We start from the raw sequence: 16,080 nt of genomic DNA, 5'->3' as shown, positions 1-16,080 counted from the left end.
TCAAGAGAGTAGTAGAGACAAATCCACCTATATATTACTTGAGAGAACCAGCACCGCAAAGAGCCTTTGTAAAAGAGGAATTACAATTAGTTCCACGTGGTACAAATGTTAAATGATTTTTTATTTCAGATTTTATAGTGTTAACAAAAATGGAAGCTCTGAGAAAGAATTGCAACTTCATTTTTTTAATTTATATTTTTATTTTGAGTTATAAAATCAAACTCACAGCGATGGAAGACTCTGTATTAGAATCTTTATCGGCAGTATTTGACACCGTTGAATTACAAGTAACGGATCCTCAAAATGTGCAGTCCAGTGTGCAAGACGCCATTGAACAAATTCCAAACAATTTGTTGATTGAACCTCCAGTAAAAGTGCAGATAGTCAGTTTAATAAAATACAAAACAGTCAGTGATGAGGTGCTAGAAGTTCATGTTTCAACCAGACAACTAGCACTTAATTCTATGGCAGAATTGAATGGAAACTGGGCAGATGAAATGATGAAACGGTTTGAGCAAGCTGCAGAGGATGCAAAGATGAAAGGATCCGGATGGTCAGAAGGTGAAATTCTAAAAATAGAATTGAAGCTAAGTAAATTTGCCCCCATCAGAGGTAGAAGTTACATACCTTTACCTCCTGCTCTTGTCAAAAAACGTGCTGTGCTGAACATAAAGAATGATGATGACAAATGTTTTATGTGGTGTGTTCTGGCAAGACTGTACAGTGTAAAGAAAAATGCAGAAAGAGTGTCTAATTATCATGCATACAGAAATAAACTAAACTTTACTGGTATTGAATTTCCTGTCAGCATTACAAGCATTGACAAATTTGAACAGCAAAACAAACCCATCACCGTAAATGTTTACACGTGGGATGAGGAAGATGAACTGAAACCAGTCAGAATATCAAAGAACTCACCAACGATTGGTGATTGTGATACTAACCATGTTGACATGTTACTAATGACTGATGGTGTAAAATATCATTACACTTTGATTCGTACAATGAGTAGACTGATGGCGAGCACAAGCAATCACAATAGTAAACAAGACTTTTGTAGGCGATGTCTCTTGCGTATTCCATCAATTCATGCAGCACTTATACACAAGCAACATTGTAAGAGCGTTGATGATGCGGTTGTGAAGTTAACAACACCACCGCCAGACAGCAAAGTGTATTTTAAGAATGTATGCAAACTACAGAAAAGTCCTTATGTTGTTTATGCTGACTTTGAATCTATCATTGTGCCATATGAAGGACCTTTACCAAAAGACCTACCTAAAACAGTAACTCTAAGTAATCATCAAGTCTGTTCATATGCATTTATTGTTGTTAGTTCAGATGGTAAACATTCTAAACCGCAATTGTACAGAGGACCTAATGCAGCAAAGAACTTCTTACAGCAAATGAACCAAGTGCGAAATGACTGCTCCAAACAACTGAATCTTTCAGACATTGTTATGAAACCTGAAGACCAAGAACAGTTTAACTCTACCACACAGTGTTGGATATGCGAACAAAGTCTAACACCAAACACAGACAATCCAATAGTAAGAGATCATGATCATGTAAGTGGGCAGTTCCGAGGAGCAGCACACAGCAAATGTAATCTACAATTAAAGTTTGATCCTAAGACTTGGAAGCTTCCAATCTTCTTCCATAACTTGCGCGGTTATGATTCACATCTGATCATGCAGGCAGTAACTGATGAATACAAAGCAAGATGCATTGCGCAGTCTTCAGAAAAGTACATGGCCTTTACTCTGAATAGTTTATACTTCTACGATTCTGCTCAACATCTGATGGGAACACTTGAGTCTTTATCTTCATCACTAACTGCTTTCCCAATCACATGTAAGTACTTTGACAGTGACTTAGTTAGAAAGGGAGTCTATCCATATGAATACATGGATTCGTGGGAGAGGTTTGATGAAGATGAGTTACCACCAAAGGATGCTTACTTCTCACGGCTGAAGGGTAAGGGTATAAGTGACGAAGACTATGAACACGCTAAGACTGCATGGAATAAATTAGGATGTAATACAATGGGTGATTATCATGATCAATATTTGTTGGCTGATGTTTGTTTACTTGCAGATATATTTGAGAATTACAGAAGAACATGTATGAAGCACTACAATCTAGATCCTTCACATTACATATCTGCACCAGGCATGAGCTGGGATGCATTTCTTAGATTTACAGGAGTAAAGATTGACTTGCTATCAGATCTACCTACACTTCAGATGATTGAAAATGGACTACGTGGAGGAATCAGTATGGCTTCACACAATTACTGCAAAGCCAACAACAAATACTTGGACGACTTTGATCCTATGAAACCTTCTAATTACATCATGTATCTAGATGCAAACAATTTGTATGGTTGGGCAATGTGTCAGACGCTTCCACTTCGGAACTTTAAGATCTATTCAGGACCATTTTCACAATGTGTTGTGCTGACAATATTAAAAGCAGGCCCAGACAGTCGAAAGGGATGGATACTAGAAGTTGACTTAGACTATCCACTATCACTTCATGATCTACATAATGATTATCCTTTAGCGGCTGAGAGGTTAAAAGTAAACCCAAGAGAACCTCCAAAGCTGGTGCCCAATCTGTTTCACAAAAAGAAGTATGTGTGTCACTACAGACTGTTACAGTTTTACATTAGACATGGATTAATTTTGAAGGCTGTTCATCGTATAATTTTATTTGATCAAGAACAGTTTATGAAACCTTACATCATGAAAAACACAGAACTGAGAACCAAAGCCGCTGATGCATCAGAGAAAGACTTTTTCAAACTGATGAACAACAGTTGCTTTGGTAAGACAATGGAAAACCCACACAAGAGAAAGGATGTTAGACTTGTTACAAGAGAAAATGAGGCCATCAAGCTGACATCCAAACCACAGTATCAAGACTTTAAATACTTTCATGAACAGCTGTATGGTATCTTAATGAAAAAACTTGTAGTCAAGCTTGACAAACCAGTATTCATAGGCTTTACTGTGCTAGAGTTGTCAAAACTGTTGATGCTTGAGTTTTTGTATGATTATTTGAAACCAAGATATCCCAAATCGAGAGTACTTTACACAGACACAGATTCATTCTTACTTGACATTCCAGCGGATGACATTTACAAAGATCTAGAAGCTGAAAGTCCTGCAGTAAAAGGAAAAGATTCTTTTTATGACACTTGCGACTACCCTAAAGAATCACCATTGCACTCAAATGTTAACAAGAAGGTTATTGGAAAGATGAAAGATGAAATGAATGGGAAGATAATTAAGGAGTATGTTGGATTGCGTGCAAAGATGTACAGTGTTGCAAGTGAGAAAGGGGTGGTTAAAAAAGCAAAGGGTGTAAGCAAACAGGTTGTAAAGTCGAGCATATCGCATGATAACTACAAGGAAGCACTGTTTCAGAAGCGAGTGTTTCACCATGACAACCCTAAGATCAGTTCCGCGCTTCATCAGATCAACACAACTATTGTAAACAAGAAATCTTTAGATGCTAATGACACAAAGCGCGTTTATTCATCACCAGAATATTCTTATGCAATTGGGCACTGGAGAATAACGCGACTCCAAATAGTCTGAGTGTGTAATAAGAATTTTTGTCAATCGGGAAAACCCGCTATGACAGCTTTGTTTTGACTGCAGCGGGGGAGAGGACGTTGCTTGCGTTTGGGAAGTGTTTGTGAAAGGGGAGAAGGCTTTGTTGAGTTTCAAAGCAGCCACCAAGTACACTTGTCAAAGCTTGATTCAATAAACAAGTCATTTGCATAAAGTGCACTCGGTGGCCGCCTGAAAAGGCAGCCTAAATATTGAAGCGTAGTGAAGCGTAGTGAAGCGTAGTGAAGCGTAGTGAAGCGAAGCGTTGAAACAGAGTGACCCAAGCCGCCGGTTTACCAGCAAGACCTACCGTTCACGCGTGAACGGTACTATTTTTAGAATCCTAGAATTCTTGAGAATGTTGGAGCTGGCTTGTTTCTGGTACATGAGGATCTTGTTTCCAGATGGAAGCAAATTCTGGCACTTGCAGCATGCTCTTAATGTTATTTAGCTTGCTGTAAATAAAACGAAAGGGGAGACCAACAGCAAAAAATCCAGGATATCCATAAAGAACACCTGCAACGGCTCGTAATTTCCGTGCATGAACATCGGAATAGCCTGTTTTTGCTTTCAACCAGTCAGCCCAAGTTTCTGTTATTCTCCCTTCTTTCCTCTCCTTCTCCTGCCAGTTTTTACACAGAATTAAAAAGTTGCCAAACTGAATGTAAATCATCATAGTCTGTGCATCTTGTCTAGCTAAATTTCTCACTCCTTTGTTTAATCTTTCTACCATTTCGTCTTCATTTGATGGGTTTTCAAATAATTTCTCAGAAAAAGCTTCTCTGGAAATCGTTGTTTTTATATCAGCTTGATTAGAAATCAGATAATTGTGTAATGCCTGTGGAGTTGTGAGATCATTTCTGCTTTTCTTTACTCCTGTTTTTTCTTTGAACAACTGCTCAATCTTTCTTTTCGGCTTTTTAGGTAATTCTATCGGCCCTTCTTTTACAGCTTTATCTACAATTTGCACCATTTCTTCAAAATACTTCCGATTCTCTAACAAAGTTTTCTTCTCTTCTTCTGTCCAAAATTCTGATGGTGTTGGTGGTGGAAGAGGAATTTCCTGAGCTTGCTCAAAAGCCATACTTTCTGAATCTAACAGTTTTTGGTTAGCTGCTTGCGCTTCACTAATTTCCTGAGCTAATTCTTGTGAAGAAATACTGTCTTGAGACATGAGATTAATCAACAGAAACACAAATTCAAACACTTCTCTCACAGAAAACTGCCACCGCTTCCAACAAGTCTGAACAGCACAACCACCAAAGTAATATGACAAGATATCCCAGCCCCGTTGCTAGCCACAACAAAACATTAGGGTGGACGTGACGTAACTGTTGCTATCACATGATTTAATCTTGTCTTGCCATTGGAGGAATATAGAAGACTAGCTTGCGGCAGGCTGGCTGTTTGTTTTTACCAGATCAATACGGTAGTCTTGGGCTTGGCTACGACGGGCAGATTGGATTAATATTTCAATGGAAACTAAATTTAGCGTTGTATCAGAGAAAGGGGGAATGTACGTTCTGGGTTACTGATTCCGACAGACCCGGCATTGGTTCAAAACAACCTTACTTTACTGTATTTTTTTTGTATGGATTTATGCAGTATTTTTCTGATTTTGTCGCATGTTTCATTTTAGTAAAAGTTTAGTCCAGAAGCCTATTTTGCGTTAATATTTAGGGTCTGTCGGAATCGGTGAGCCAGAACGTACATTCCCCCTTTCTCTGCGGTGGAGTGGCTTGACTGAGGACGAGAGGGAGGGGGAAGGCGTAGAAGAAGGGTTCCCACGAGCAATGTGGCCGCTCTAGTGCATATAGTACACTGTAAACTGAAGTGTTCCACTTTTGAAGACACTTTTTGTAACCAGTTGTGAACACTGTGTGAAACACGATATGATTCTACTCGCAAAAGTAGCACATATGGATAACACTCAATAGTGTTTCCCATGTGTGCTACTTTTTCCAGTAGAATGATATAGTTCGTCACACATTATTCACACTGTTGAATTGGTGACAAAAATTGTGTTCAAACGTGGAACACTTCAGTTTACAGTGTACGAGTAGGCTATATTGTTTCGTCATTGGTCCGAAAATGATACGTAATATTCACATATGAAACCGAACTAATTAGGCCTAATTTATCGCTGTGCTCCAAGAAAATGAGCTCTTGAAACCTATCAATTGCATACCTTTTACCAGGCATTTTCTCGAAAATGAGAGTGCTCAATGCAGTCACACTTTGCAGGTCTTTGGAGCTCATTACCCGCATGAAAAAAAGACTTGAGTTTTTAGCATTCATTTTCCCGGAAATGAGAGCGCCTAATGCCGTTACACTTTGCAGGTGTTCTTTATCCTGCGGAAGAAGAGCGGGCAGATTACCTTCCTCCACGTGTATCACCACGCCACCATGATCCTCAACTGGTGGCTGGGCGTGGCCTTTGTTGCTGGCGGCCAGTGTGAGTTTTCGACTACAGCAAGTTGCTGAACCTGTCTTTAAGGACCACCTCCCGATAGCGACCACCTGCCAATAACAAACACCTCCCGATAACGACTATCCGAAAGAATCCCCGATGAACTTTTTTTCTTCTAAACAATTCATCATCCATAGCGGCGACCACTTATTCACAACGACCGCCTACCTATATCGACTATCCGGAAGGATCCCCGGCGAACAATGTTTTTCTAAACAATTCATCTTCCCATAGCGACCACTTATTCACAACGACCACCTCCCGATAACGACTATCTGAAAGGATTCCCGACGGACTATTTCTTTTCCTTCTAAACATTTCATCTTTCCACAACGATCGCTTTTAGTCTTCCCCTTGGCCCGGGGGATCGTTATAAACAGGTTCGACTGTAGTTACCGTAAACTACCTTGTATACGCCCCCCACCCCCTTTGCACCAATTTTGCCCAAAAGTTGGGGGTGGGCGTTTACTAGGTACTATAATTATACCCTTTGCAGGAGCGGTTCCTTTGCTAAAATAACGATATTTTGGTCATTTGGTATGGAAGTGTTCAAAGGGTGCGTTATTACACAAAACTGTCCTCTCTCTCACACACATACACACACAAACACAAACACACACACACACACACACACACACACACACACACACACACACACACACACACACACACACTGAATTCTGCAAGCAAACCACGAAGGATATGTTTGGGTTGCTTTATTTTCTGTTAATGCTAACTGGAAAAGATTAATCCAGGTCTGCGGTAAACAAACCGTTATCACGTGCTGTTCTTGCAAAAAATGGGCGGTGGGCGTTTACCCGGTACTCTACTCTGTGCGCAGAATTTGACCAAAAGTAGGGGGTGGGCGTTTACTCGATACTGGGCGTATACAAGGTAGTTTACGGTAGTGGTTAATGCCGTTGCTTGGGAATTATTAAATGTTTCTTTGTTTAAATGTAACTCAGCATGTACTTCACTTCAGATCTGTCCAGACGTTAACATGGGACTAGAGCATCTATCAGTTTTAGCACATACACAAATGTAAGGTCCTGGGTGTGCTTTACCCTGCAAAGTGGAATGTTTTGGTTGCATTCATTTCGTATCTGTCACTGATAGCTAATAATGCTTAAGGTTGTTTTTGTTCCGCTGCGTGTTACAGGTATGATTGCAAGATTTATATAAATTAAAAAAAAAAAACAAGTTGTGCTACATACAAACCTAGTGGTGATGTTGGGGCTGATTGTTAGCGGACCCAGTACCTGTAAAGACAATAAAATCAGATTTTAAAAAAATTAAAAAAATTAAAAAGACCGAACATTTGTTTGCAAAAAACGAAATTAAAAAAAATAAAAATCAGATGTTGTTTGTTCCAGCTTTTTTCCACCCTTTGCTGAACACGGCAGTTCACGTGGTGATGTACACCTACTACGGCCTGGCGGCTCTTGGCCCCCACTGGCAGCCATACTTGTGGTGGAAAAAATACCTCACCACTCTGCAGCTGGTACGTTGTCTGGCTGCCCTTTTTGACCCAGAAGCCATTATTTTTCTTAAATTCGGTAGCAAACACAGAAGTTCATGTGTGCACACGCACGCACGCCAATCAGACAGGCTGACGCACGCACGCACGCAACGCATGCAGGTGTGCACAAGAGCACGCGTGCGCGCACAATCACACACACACACACACACACACACACACACACACACACACACACACACACACACACACACACACACACACCCCGTTTATCTCCCTTCCTTCGTGTGGCTTCAATCCATATTCCCGTTTCTACGTTACTATTTTTAGAATGTCACTGCGCTGTCCAGAACGCTTCCCTTGCACCCGTAAGTTGTTCTTACTGTCAAAGTGAAAAGGTCGAATCAATTTATAGCCACGCGAAAAATACACTGTCACCTATCTCTATATATTTATAGATATACATATATATATACGCCGGCTTCTCTGTGTGTGTGTGTGTGTTTCTGTGTGTGTGTAAGCAACACCTGTGGATTATAGAGTTCTGTTTGTGATGGGGTCTAGCGGCTTTTGTCTGTCTGTATGTTCTGGCATTTGAGAAGCCACACCAGATACTATAGGGCTAAGAAATAAGCTCTAAAATTCTCAATCCCGTTTGACAGGACTTCGCCTTCAAAGGTGATTGTGGTGAACCGCCACGCTAGCTGTCTCTGTCTCGCGATTCACCCTATATATATATATATATGCGCACGCATGCATGCACGCACACACACACAAACACTCACACACATACATACACACATACACACAAACACAAAAACACATACATACTCTGACACACACATGTACACACACACGGATACACACACACACACACACACACACACACACACACACACACACACACACACACACACACACACACACACACACACACTGATTGACTAGCCGACTGACAGACTAACTGGCAAGCGTGACTGTTCAACAGTTCTTCCAGACCTACTTGACAGACTGATTGATGGATAATTTGATCAGTGATGGATAGATGGATTTATTGACTTTTGTCCTCAGTAATCTCTGGTAAACTTTCGCTTTATTTTCTCTCTCTACATTGGAACCTTCCATTAACGACCCCTCCTAATAACGACACCCCCTGAATTCCGACCGATTTTCTGTATTTTCAGACTCAGTTTGCAATCGTGATGGTCCACACTGTCACCAACATCATTGCACCGTGCGCCTTCCCCAAGGGATTTAACTGGGCCGTGTCCATCTACGCTCTCTCGCTTATCGCCCTTTTTTCCAACTTCTACAGAAAAGCGTACAGAACACCAAAGCCAGCGACGAAACGCAGCGAATCTAACGGCGTGCATAAGGAAGAACACCAAAACAACAACATCAGGAGAAAGCATATACATGGAGAGATGTTAGGCTCGCACTCTTGATCCAATGTATTTTGTAGCTTGCAACTTATCTTTAAACAAGTCGCGTAAGGCGAAATTACTACATTTAGTCAAGCTGTCGAACTCACGGAATGAAACTGAACGCACTGTATTTTTTCACCAAGACAGTACAGCTTCGTCAATCCCCGCGAGAAGGAAATCGCTCACCTCCCACGTGCAAAACGCAGTGAAATTAACACGCCAGAATAGCGCGGTAGCGTATTGTGCTAAGCAGCAAAGCGCGCTTTTCTGTATTCTTGTTAACTTTCTGAGCTTGTTTTGAATACAACCTATCATATCTATATGTTTTTGGAATCAGGAAATGATAAAGAATAAGATGAAATCATTTTTGGATCGATTTCTTAAATTTTAATCGTAAGACTAATTAATCTATTTTCGTTAATTGTGATCACATTTTAAGAGTAAACATGACAAATGTATATATTTTTAGATTCAGAATGTGAGGAAGAATACGATGCAATCAATTTTAAATCTGTTTGCGAAAAATCGATTTTAATGACAACTTTACCCCCCGCGGGTAAGGGGGAGTCCCATATTGGTTGGGACGAGAAATAATTTACCCGATGCTCCCCATGCAGCATGTCGTAAGAGGCGACTAACGGATTCTGTTTCTCCTTTTACCCTTGTTAAGTGTTTCTTGTATAAAATATAGTCAATTTTTGTAAAGATTTTAGTCAAGCAGTATGTAAGAAATGTTAAGTCCTTTGTACTGGAAACTTACATTCTCCCAGTAAGGTAATATATTGTACTACGTTGCAAGCCCCTGGAGCAAATTTTTTATTAGTGCTTTTGTGAATAAGAAACAATTGACAAGTGGCTCTATCCCATCTCCCCCCTTTCCCCGTCGTGATATAACCTTCGTGGTTGAAAACGACGTTAAACACCAAATAAAGAAAGAAAGAAAGAATGACAACTTTAATGAGCAAACTCATTGATATATGTTTAAGCCTCCAAGCTGAAATGCAATACCAAAGTCCGGCCTTCGTCGAAGATTACTTGACCAAAATTTCAACCAATTTGGTTGAAAAATGAGAGCATGACAGTGCCGCCTCAACTTTAACAAAAAGCCGAATATGACGTCATCAAAGACATTTATCAAAAAAAGAAAAAAATGTCTGAAGATACCATATTCAGGATCTCTCATGTCAAGTTTGATGAAGAGCGGTCTAGTAGTTTTCTCTGAATCGCTCTACACACACACACACCCATTCACCACGACCCTCGTCTCGATTCCCCCCTCTACGTTAAAACATTTAGTCAAAACTTGACTAAATGTAAAACAAGTCGCGTAAGGCGAAAATACAACATTTAGTCAAGTAGCTGTGGAACTCACAGAATGAAACTGAACGCAATGCAACGCAGCAAGACCGTATACTCGTAGCATCGTCAGTCCACCGCTCATGGCAAAGGCAGTGAAATTGACAAGAAGAGCGGGGTAGTAGTTGCGCTGAGAAAGATAGCACGCTTTTCTGTACCTCTCTTCGTTTTAACTTTCTGAGCGTGTTTTCAATCCAAACATATCATATCTATATGTTTTTGGAATCAGGAACCGACAAGGAATAAGATGAAAGTGTTTTTAAATTGATTTCGAAAATTTAATTTTGATAATAATTTTTATATTTTTAATTTTCAGAGCTTGTTTTTAATCCAAATATAACATATTTATATGTTTTGGGAATCAGCAAATGATGGAGAATAAGATAAACGTAAATTTGGATCGTTTTATAAAAATAATATTTTTTTTACAATTTTCAGATTTTTAATGACCAAAGTCATTAATTAATTTTTAAGCCACCAAGCAGAAATGCAATACCGAAGTCCGGGCTTCGTCGGAGATTACTTGACCAAAATTTCAACCAATTTGGTTGAAAAATGAGAGCGTGACAGTGCCGCCTCAACTTTCACGAAAAGCCGGATATGACGTCATCAAAGACATTTATCAAAAAAATGAAAAAAACGTCTGAGGATATCATACCCAGGAACTCTCATGTCAAATTTCATAAAGATCGGTCCAGTAGTTTAGTCTGAATCGCTCTACACACACACAGACAGACAGACAGACAGACAGACAGACAGACAGACACACATACACCACGACCCTCGTCTCGATTCCCCCCTCTATGTTAAAACATTTAGTCAAAACTTGACTAAATGTAAAAAAGATGGGACTGATCAGACTTTTGAGTGTGTATGTGTTCTCACATTGCGTGTGTGTGTGTCACTCTGTATGGGTTGTTCTGTGCTAATGATAGCAATAATGCCATAGTTGCTCGTCTGTTAAGAAATGTGGTGCACAGTTGCGTGTTGTAAGTGTCGTTTCCGCACTTGTCCTCAAATTACCCCTGGTATTTTCTTCAGACGTGTAAATCTTTACTGCCGGAGTATATGTGCGAACACTCTCTTCACTCAACGAAATGCTGAATTTTTTTCTGAACAACGAAGATTGTTTTACTTTTGTCATTTACTCTGTTGATAGTATTGATATTATACAATGTTGGATGTTTTGCTTGTTGTTTAACTCATATTTGGTATCCTCAACCCGAGTACTCAATCTTTTTTATTTTTATCATCAACGTAAAGTGTCTACACACGTATAGTGTTTGTTTCTGCGTTTCTTTGTAATTATGTTCTTTCTGTCCGTGTGACTAATTTGTCTGTCTGTCTCTCTGTCTGTCTGTCTCGGTGTCTGTCTGTCTGTCTGTCTGTCTTGGTCTTTCCTTGTCTAAAATTCTTATTACGTGGTGCTGTTTGCCATTTTTGAGAAATTGTTATGATGGTTTTGAAAACTGCATAGATCCATTGTGTGGGTGAGTCGGTGAATGGTTGGGCTAGTTAGTTAGACAGCCAGTCAGTCTGTCAATGCGTTCGTTCGTGCGTACGTTCGTTCGTTTGTTCGTTCGTTCGTTTGTTCGTTCGTTCGTTTGTTCGTTCGTTCGTTCGTTCCGTTCGTTTGTTAGTTAGTAAGTTCGTTCGTTTGTTCGTTCGTTCGTTTGTTCGTTCGTTCGTTCGTTCGTTCGTTCGTTCGTTCGTTAGTTAGTTGAAATGGGAATTGATCACTGAGCCATATGTCATAAATGTGTTACTAAATCATTAATTGCCATCATAATTTGCTACCAGTTTGGTGTAGTTGTGGGTGGGTTTTTTTTTTTAATGAAAGAAATCAGTTAACATTGCTAGCTGTGTGCTTGACTGAATGACTTTCTCATCACTTAACAATATCCTTTGTGACAATACACTGTACAAGAACTTATTTGTTATGACCGAACGCACAAACTATATGTTTCAACTTTTTGATCTTTACTCCTACCTTTTTTGAGTTGTTCATTGATATTAAAGTGCTGTTCTAGATGTCATCCTCGAGAAAGAGAGAGTTTGAGGAAGAAAAAGTAGGCATGCGTTGCGTGCGTGCGTGCGTGCGTGCGTGCGTGCGTGCGTGGGTGTTACTTTCAGAGGGGTGAACTTGAGAAACCAGCAATTAAAACCAGGGGAAACAACTCATCCAGGAGCAATGTTTTCCCAGGACGAGTATTGTCCCTTGCTTCTGAGGGTAGTTTCTAAATTCTGACTGGTGTATTAAAAAGTCTCTTCCGCTTATAAATATACTACAGGTGAATCGCGAGACAGAGACAGACAGCGTGGCGGTTCACCACAATCACCTTTGAAGGCGAAGTCCTGTCAAACGGGATTGAGAATTTTAGAGCTTATTTCTTAGCCCTATATTATCTGTTGTGGCTTCTCAAATGCCAGAACATACAGACAGACAAAAGCCGCTAGACCCCATCACAAACAGAACTCTACAATCCACAGGTGTTTCCAACACACACACACAAACACACACACACACAGAGAAGCCGTATATATATATATATCTATATCTATATCTATAAATATATAGAGACAGGTGACAGTGTATTTTTTGCGTGGCTATAAATTGATTCGACCTTTTCACTTTGACAGTAAGAACAACTTAGCGTTCTGGACAGCGCAGTGACATTCTAAAAATAGTAACGTAGAAACGGGAATATGGATTGAAGCCACACGAAGGAAGGGAGATAAACGCAAAACACTGGAGAAGATAAGGAAGAGTTACTGGGAATGGTGAAATGAACAGAAAAACCAAAATCGGTTCAGCGCTGCGCGCTGAGAGCATGTGTTGAAATATCTCATCGATGATATTGTGTCCGGGGTGTAGCTGAATACGGTGTCCAAATTTGAAAAAGATCCACCGAGAACTTTGGCGTTGTGATGTGGTCTAGCGGCTTTGGTGTGTCGGTATGGGGGCCCGGGTAGCTCAGGTGGAACCAAAATCGGTTCAGCGCTGCGCGCTGAGAGCACGTGTTGAAATATCTCATTGATGAGGTTGTGTTCGGGGTGTAGGTGAATACGGTGTCCAAATTTGAAAAAGATCCACCGAGAAGTTTGGCCGTGCATCGCGAACAGACAGACAGACAGACAGACACTAGTCGTATATATATATATAGACTAGATGATTACCCGCTTCGCCGGGTACCGGCTTCGCCGGGAAGAAGTAGAGCCGAATACCAGGCTGCGCCTGGGACCCGGCTTTGCCGGGTGTACGCCGGCCGCCACACGGAGGAAGGGAGATAATCGCGGCTGAAAACACTGGAGAAGATAAGGAAGACTTACTGGTAGTGGATCCCGACAAAACAAAAAAAAATCGGTTCAGCGCACACAGCGCTGCGCGCTGAGAGCACGTGTTGAAATATCTCATCGATGAGGTTGTGTCCGGGGTGTAGCTGAATACGGTGTCCAAATTTGAAAAAGATCCACCGAGAACTTTGGCCGTGCATCGCGAACAGACAGACAGACAGACAGACAGACACTAGTCGTATATATATATATAGAAGCACAGCTTACTCTACTCGCATTTAAAGTCACCATCCTTCTCGTGGAACTAATCCTACGCACCACCACAGATGTGGCCAGGTGTGTATATGGAATGAGAGCATTTTTCAACTTGGACACATACCACACAGACACTACACTCAGACACACACAAACACACACGCGCGCACACACACACACACGCACACATACATTCACAACCACACACACGCACATACACACACATATACGCACACACATATACACACACACGCACACATACACACGGCACACATACATTCACAACCACACACAAAAACACACACAACCACACACACACATACACACATCATACACACACACACACACACACACACACACAAAGAACTACAGACTGGCTGCTTGCTGTGATTGGTTGGATTTGTTGTGGAGTATGTTGTTAGGTTTCCCAGCGTTAATCTGCGGAATGAATCAGCAACAACAACAAAATGTCCACAATATGCAACCAAACTATTGATTTTTGGTATGCGACCGAGTAAAAGGATACATGTTTTCCATGTAAAAGTCTGATCATAACTGTAGCCTACATAAGCTTACCAGTGAACATGACCATGTAGGCTACACGGTAAGGATGGTGCCTTCAAGCCTCAAATTAAATGGGCGGAATTTACTTTGCGCGAAGCTGACTGCCCGACGCTTTATCCCTGGATTTTCGATAAAAACAAGAAATTCCTTCGAGGTAGGAAAAACACCCCCGTTGGTCAAAGGGAAATAACCATTCTCACTGCACCCATTCTCACTGCCACCAACTGAGAAGGTTATTTCCCTTTGACCATGAATATGTTTCTCTATAAGTCCTTGTAGAATCTTAATCCACCAATAACTCCCTAACCGTGTGTTTGACTGGTCCCAATTTTTGTAAGGACCGTCTCAGGAATGTATAGAACCTGTTCACCAAGTTTGGTGACGATCGGTCCGTTCATTCTTGAGATCTATATGCGAACACAAACACACAAACACACAAACAAACAAACAAACACATCGACCGAAACCTATACACACCCCTATACCGGGGGTGTAAAAAAAGACCTCGCGAAGTCGACTTTAGGCTCAATTAGGAACAGCATTACAGTCTGATATTAATTGCGCGAAGTCGACTTTAGGCTCAATTAGGAACAGCATTACAGTCTGATATTAATTGCGCGAAGTCGACTTTAGGCTCAATTAGGAACAGCATTACAGTCTGATATTAATTGCGCTAAGTCGACTTTAGGCTCAATTAGGAACAGCATTACAGTCTGATATTAATTGCGCGAAGTCGACTTTAGGCTCAATTAGGAACAGCATTACAGTCTGATATTAATTGCGCTAAGTCGACTTTAGGCTCAATTAGGAACAGCATTACAGTCTGATATTAATTGCGCTAAGTCGACTTCGCGAAGTCTATACTTTACGACGCTCGCTGTAACCTGGTGTTCTGGTGTTCTGGTGATTTGCTGTCGCTGTCGTCGTCCTACCAGCTACATTTCTACTATTTCTACTATTTCTGGTAGACTACGGGGAGGACCTTTAGCGACTGAGTGACGCGCCTGATATCTCCACTAATCCCTGCTTCGTTTCCACGCCAGCCGGCACTTCATTCAACGGAGCAGTTGTGGAGATAGACTATTTACGGGTCGCCCACTCAGGGGCAGAAAGCTAAGTGCACCATGTTCATTGCACCCTGTATACCACCTAGTCATCTTTTATATTTATGATTTCATCAGTTTGAGTGGTGACAACGTGGGGTGTATGACACCTGCATTAACCAGCGCATTAACAGATCAGTAACTTTCCTATCTATACACGGGATCAGCGTGTAATAGGGAGATTTAATAAACGAAACGTCGGGACGTTTCGTTTTGAAGTTGTGGTAAACGTCATCATTTCGGGGGTCTCTCGCTGGAAAGGTGAAGGTCAACTGAAACGGAACGTGGAACGTCAAAACGAAGTCACGTTTTCCACCCCCAAAAAACGAACAATATTTCGTCAACTTTTGTGAGTATTTTTGCACACTAACAGTTTTATTTGTTGGCCATTTTATGCATTGCTAGATTCATCAACCCTTTCACAGTCTTTCAGCGCTGAGAATGTGTTCATTGGAGGTAGACAACTGTTGTGAACTGAAATATTTTGAAGGGTGCTGATCCTGGTACATTTATCCAA

General features: G+C 40.9%; 1 protein-coding gene across 1 annotated transcript in view; it reads left to right on the top strand.

Annotated features, from left to right (window-relative positions):
• LOC138967069 (very long chain fatty acid elongase 4-like) overlaps positions 1-9,231 on the top strand; it is a 59,413-nt gene extending 50,182 nt beyond the window's left edge. The window contains exons 6-8 of the mRNA XM_070339549.1: positions 5,961-6,075; positions 7,464-7,591; positions 8,752-9,231. Of these exons, the coding sequence (XP_070195650.1) occupies positions 5,961-6,075; positions 7,464-7,591; positions 8,752-9,012 (504 nt within the window). The 3' untranslated portion in view covers positions 9,013-9,231. The remainder of the gene's footprint in view (positions 1-5,960; positions 6,076-7,463; positions 7,592-8,751) is intronic.
• Positions 9,232-16,080: the final 6,849 nt, after the last annotated feature.

This window comes from Littorina saxatilis, linkage group LG5 (assembly GCF_037325665.1).
Source record: "Littorina saxatilis isolate snail1 linkage group LG5, US_GU_Lsax_2.0, whole genome shotgun sequence".
NCBI classification, from domain to species: Eukaryota; Metazoa; Mollusca; class Gastropoda; order Littorinimorpha; family Littorinidae; genus Littorina; species Littorina saxatilis.
Note: the sequence above shows the minus strand (reverse complement) of the source record. Positions and strands in the feature narration are given on the sequence as shown.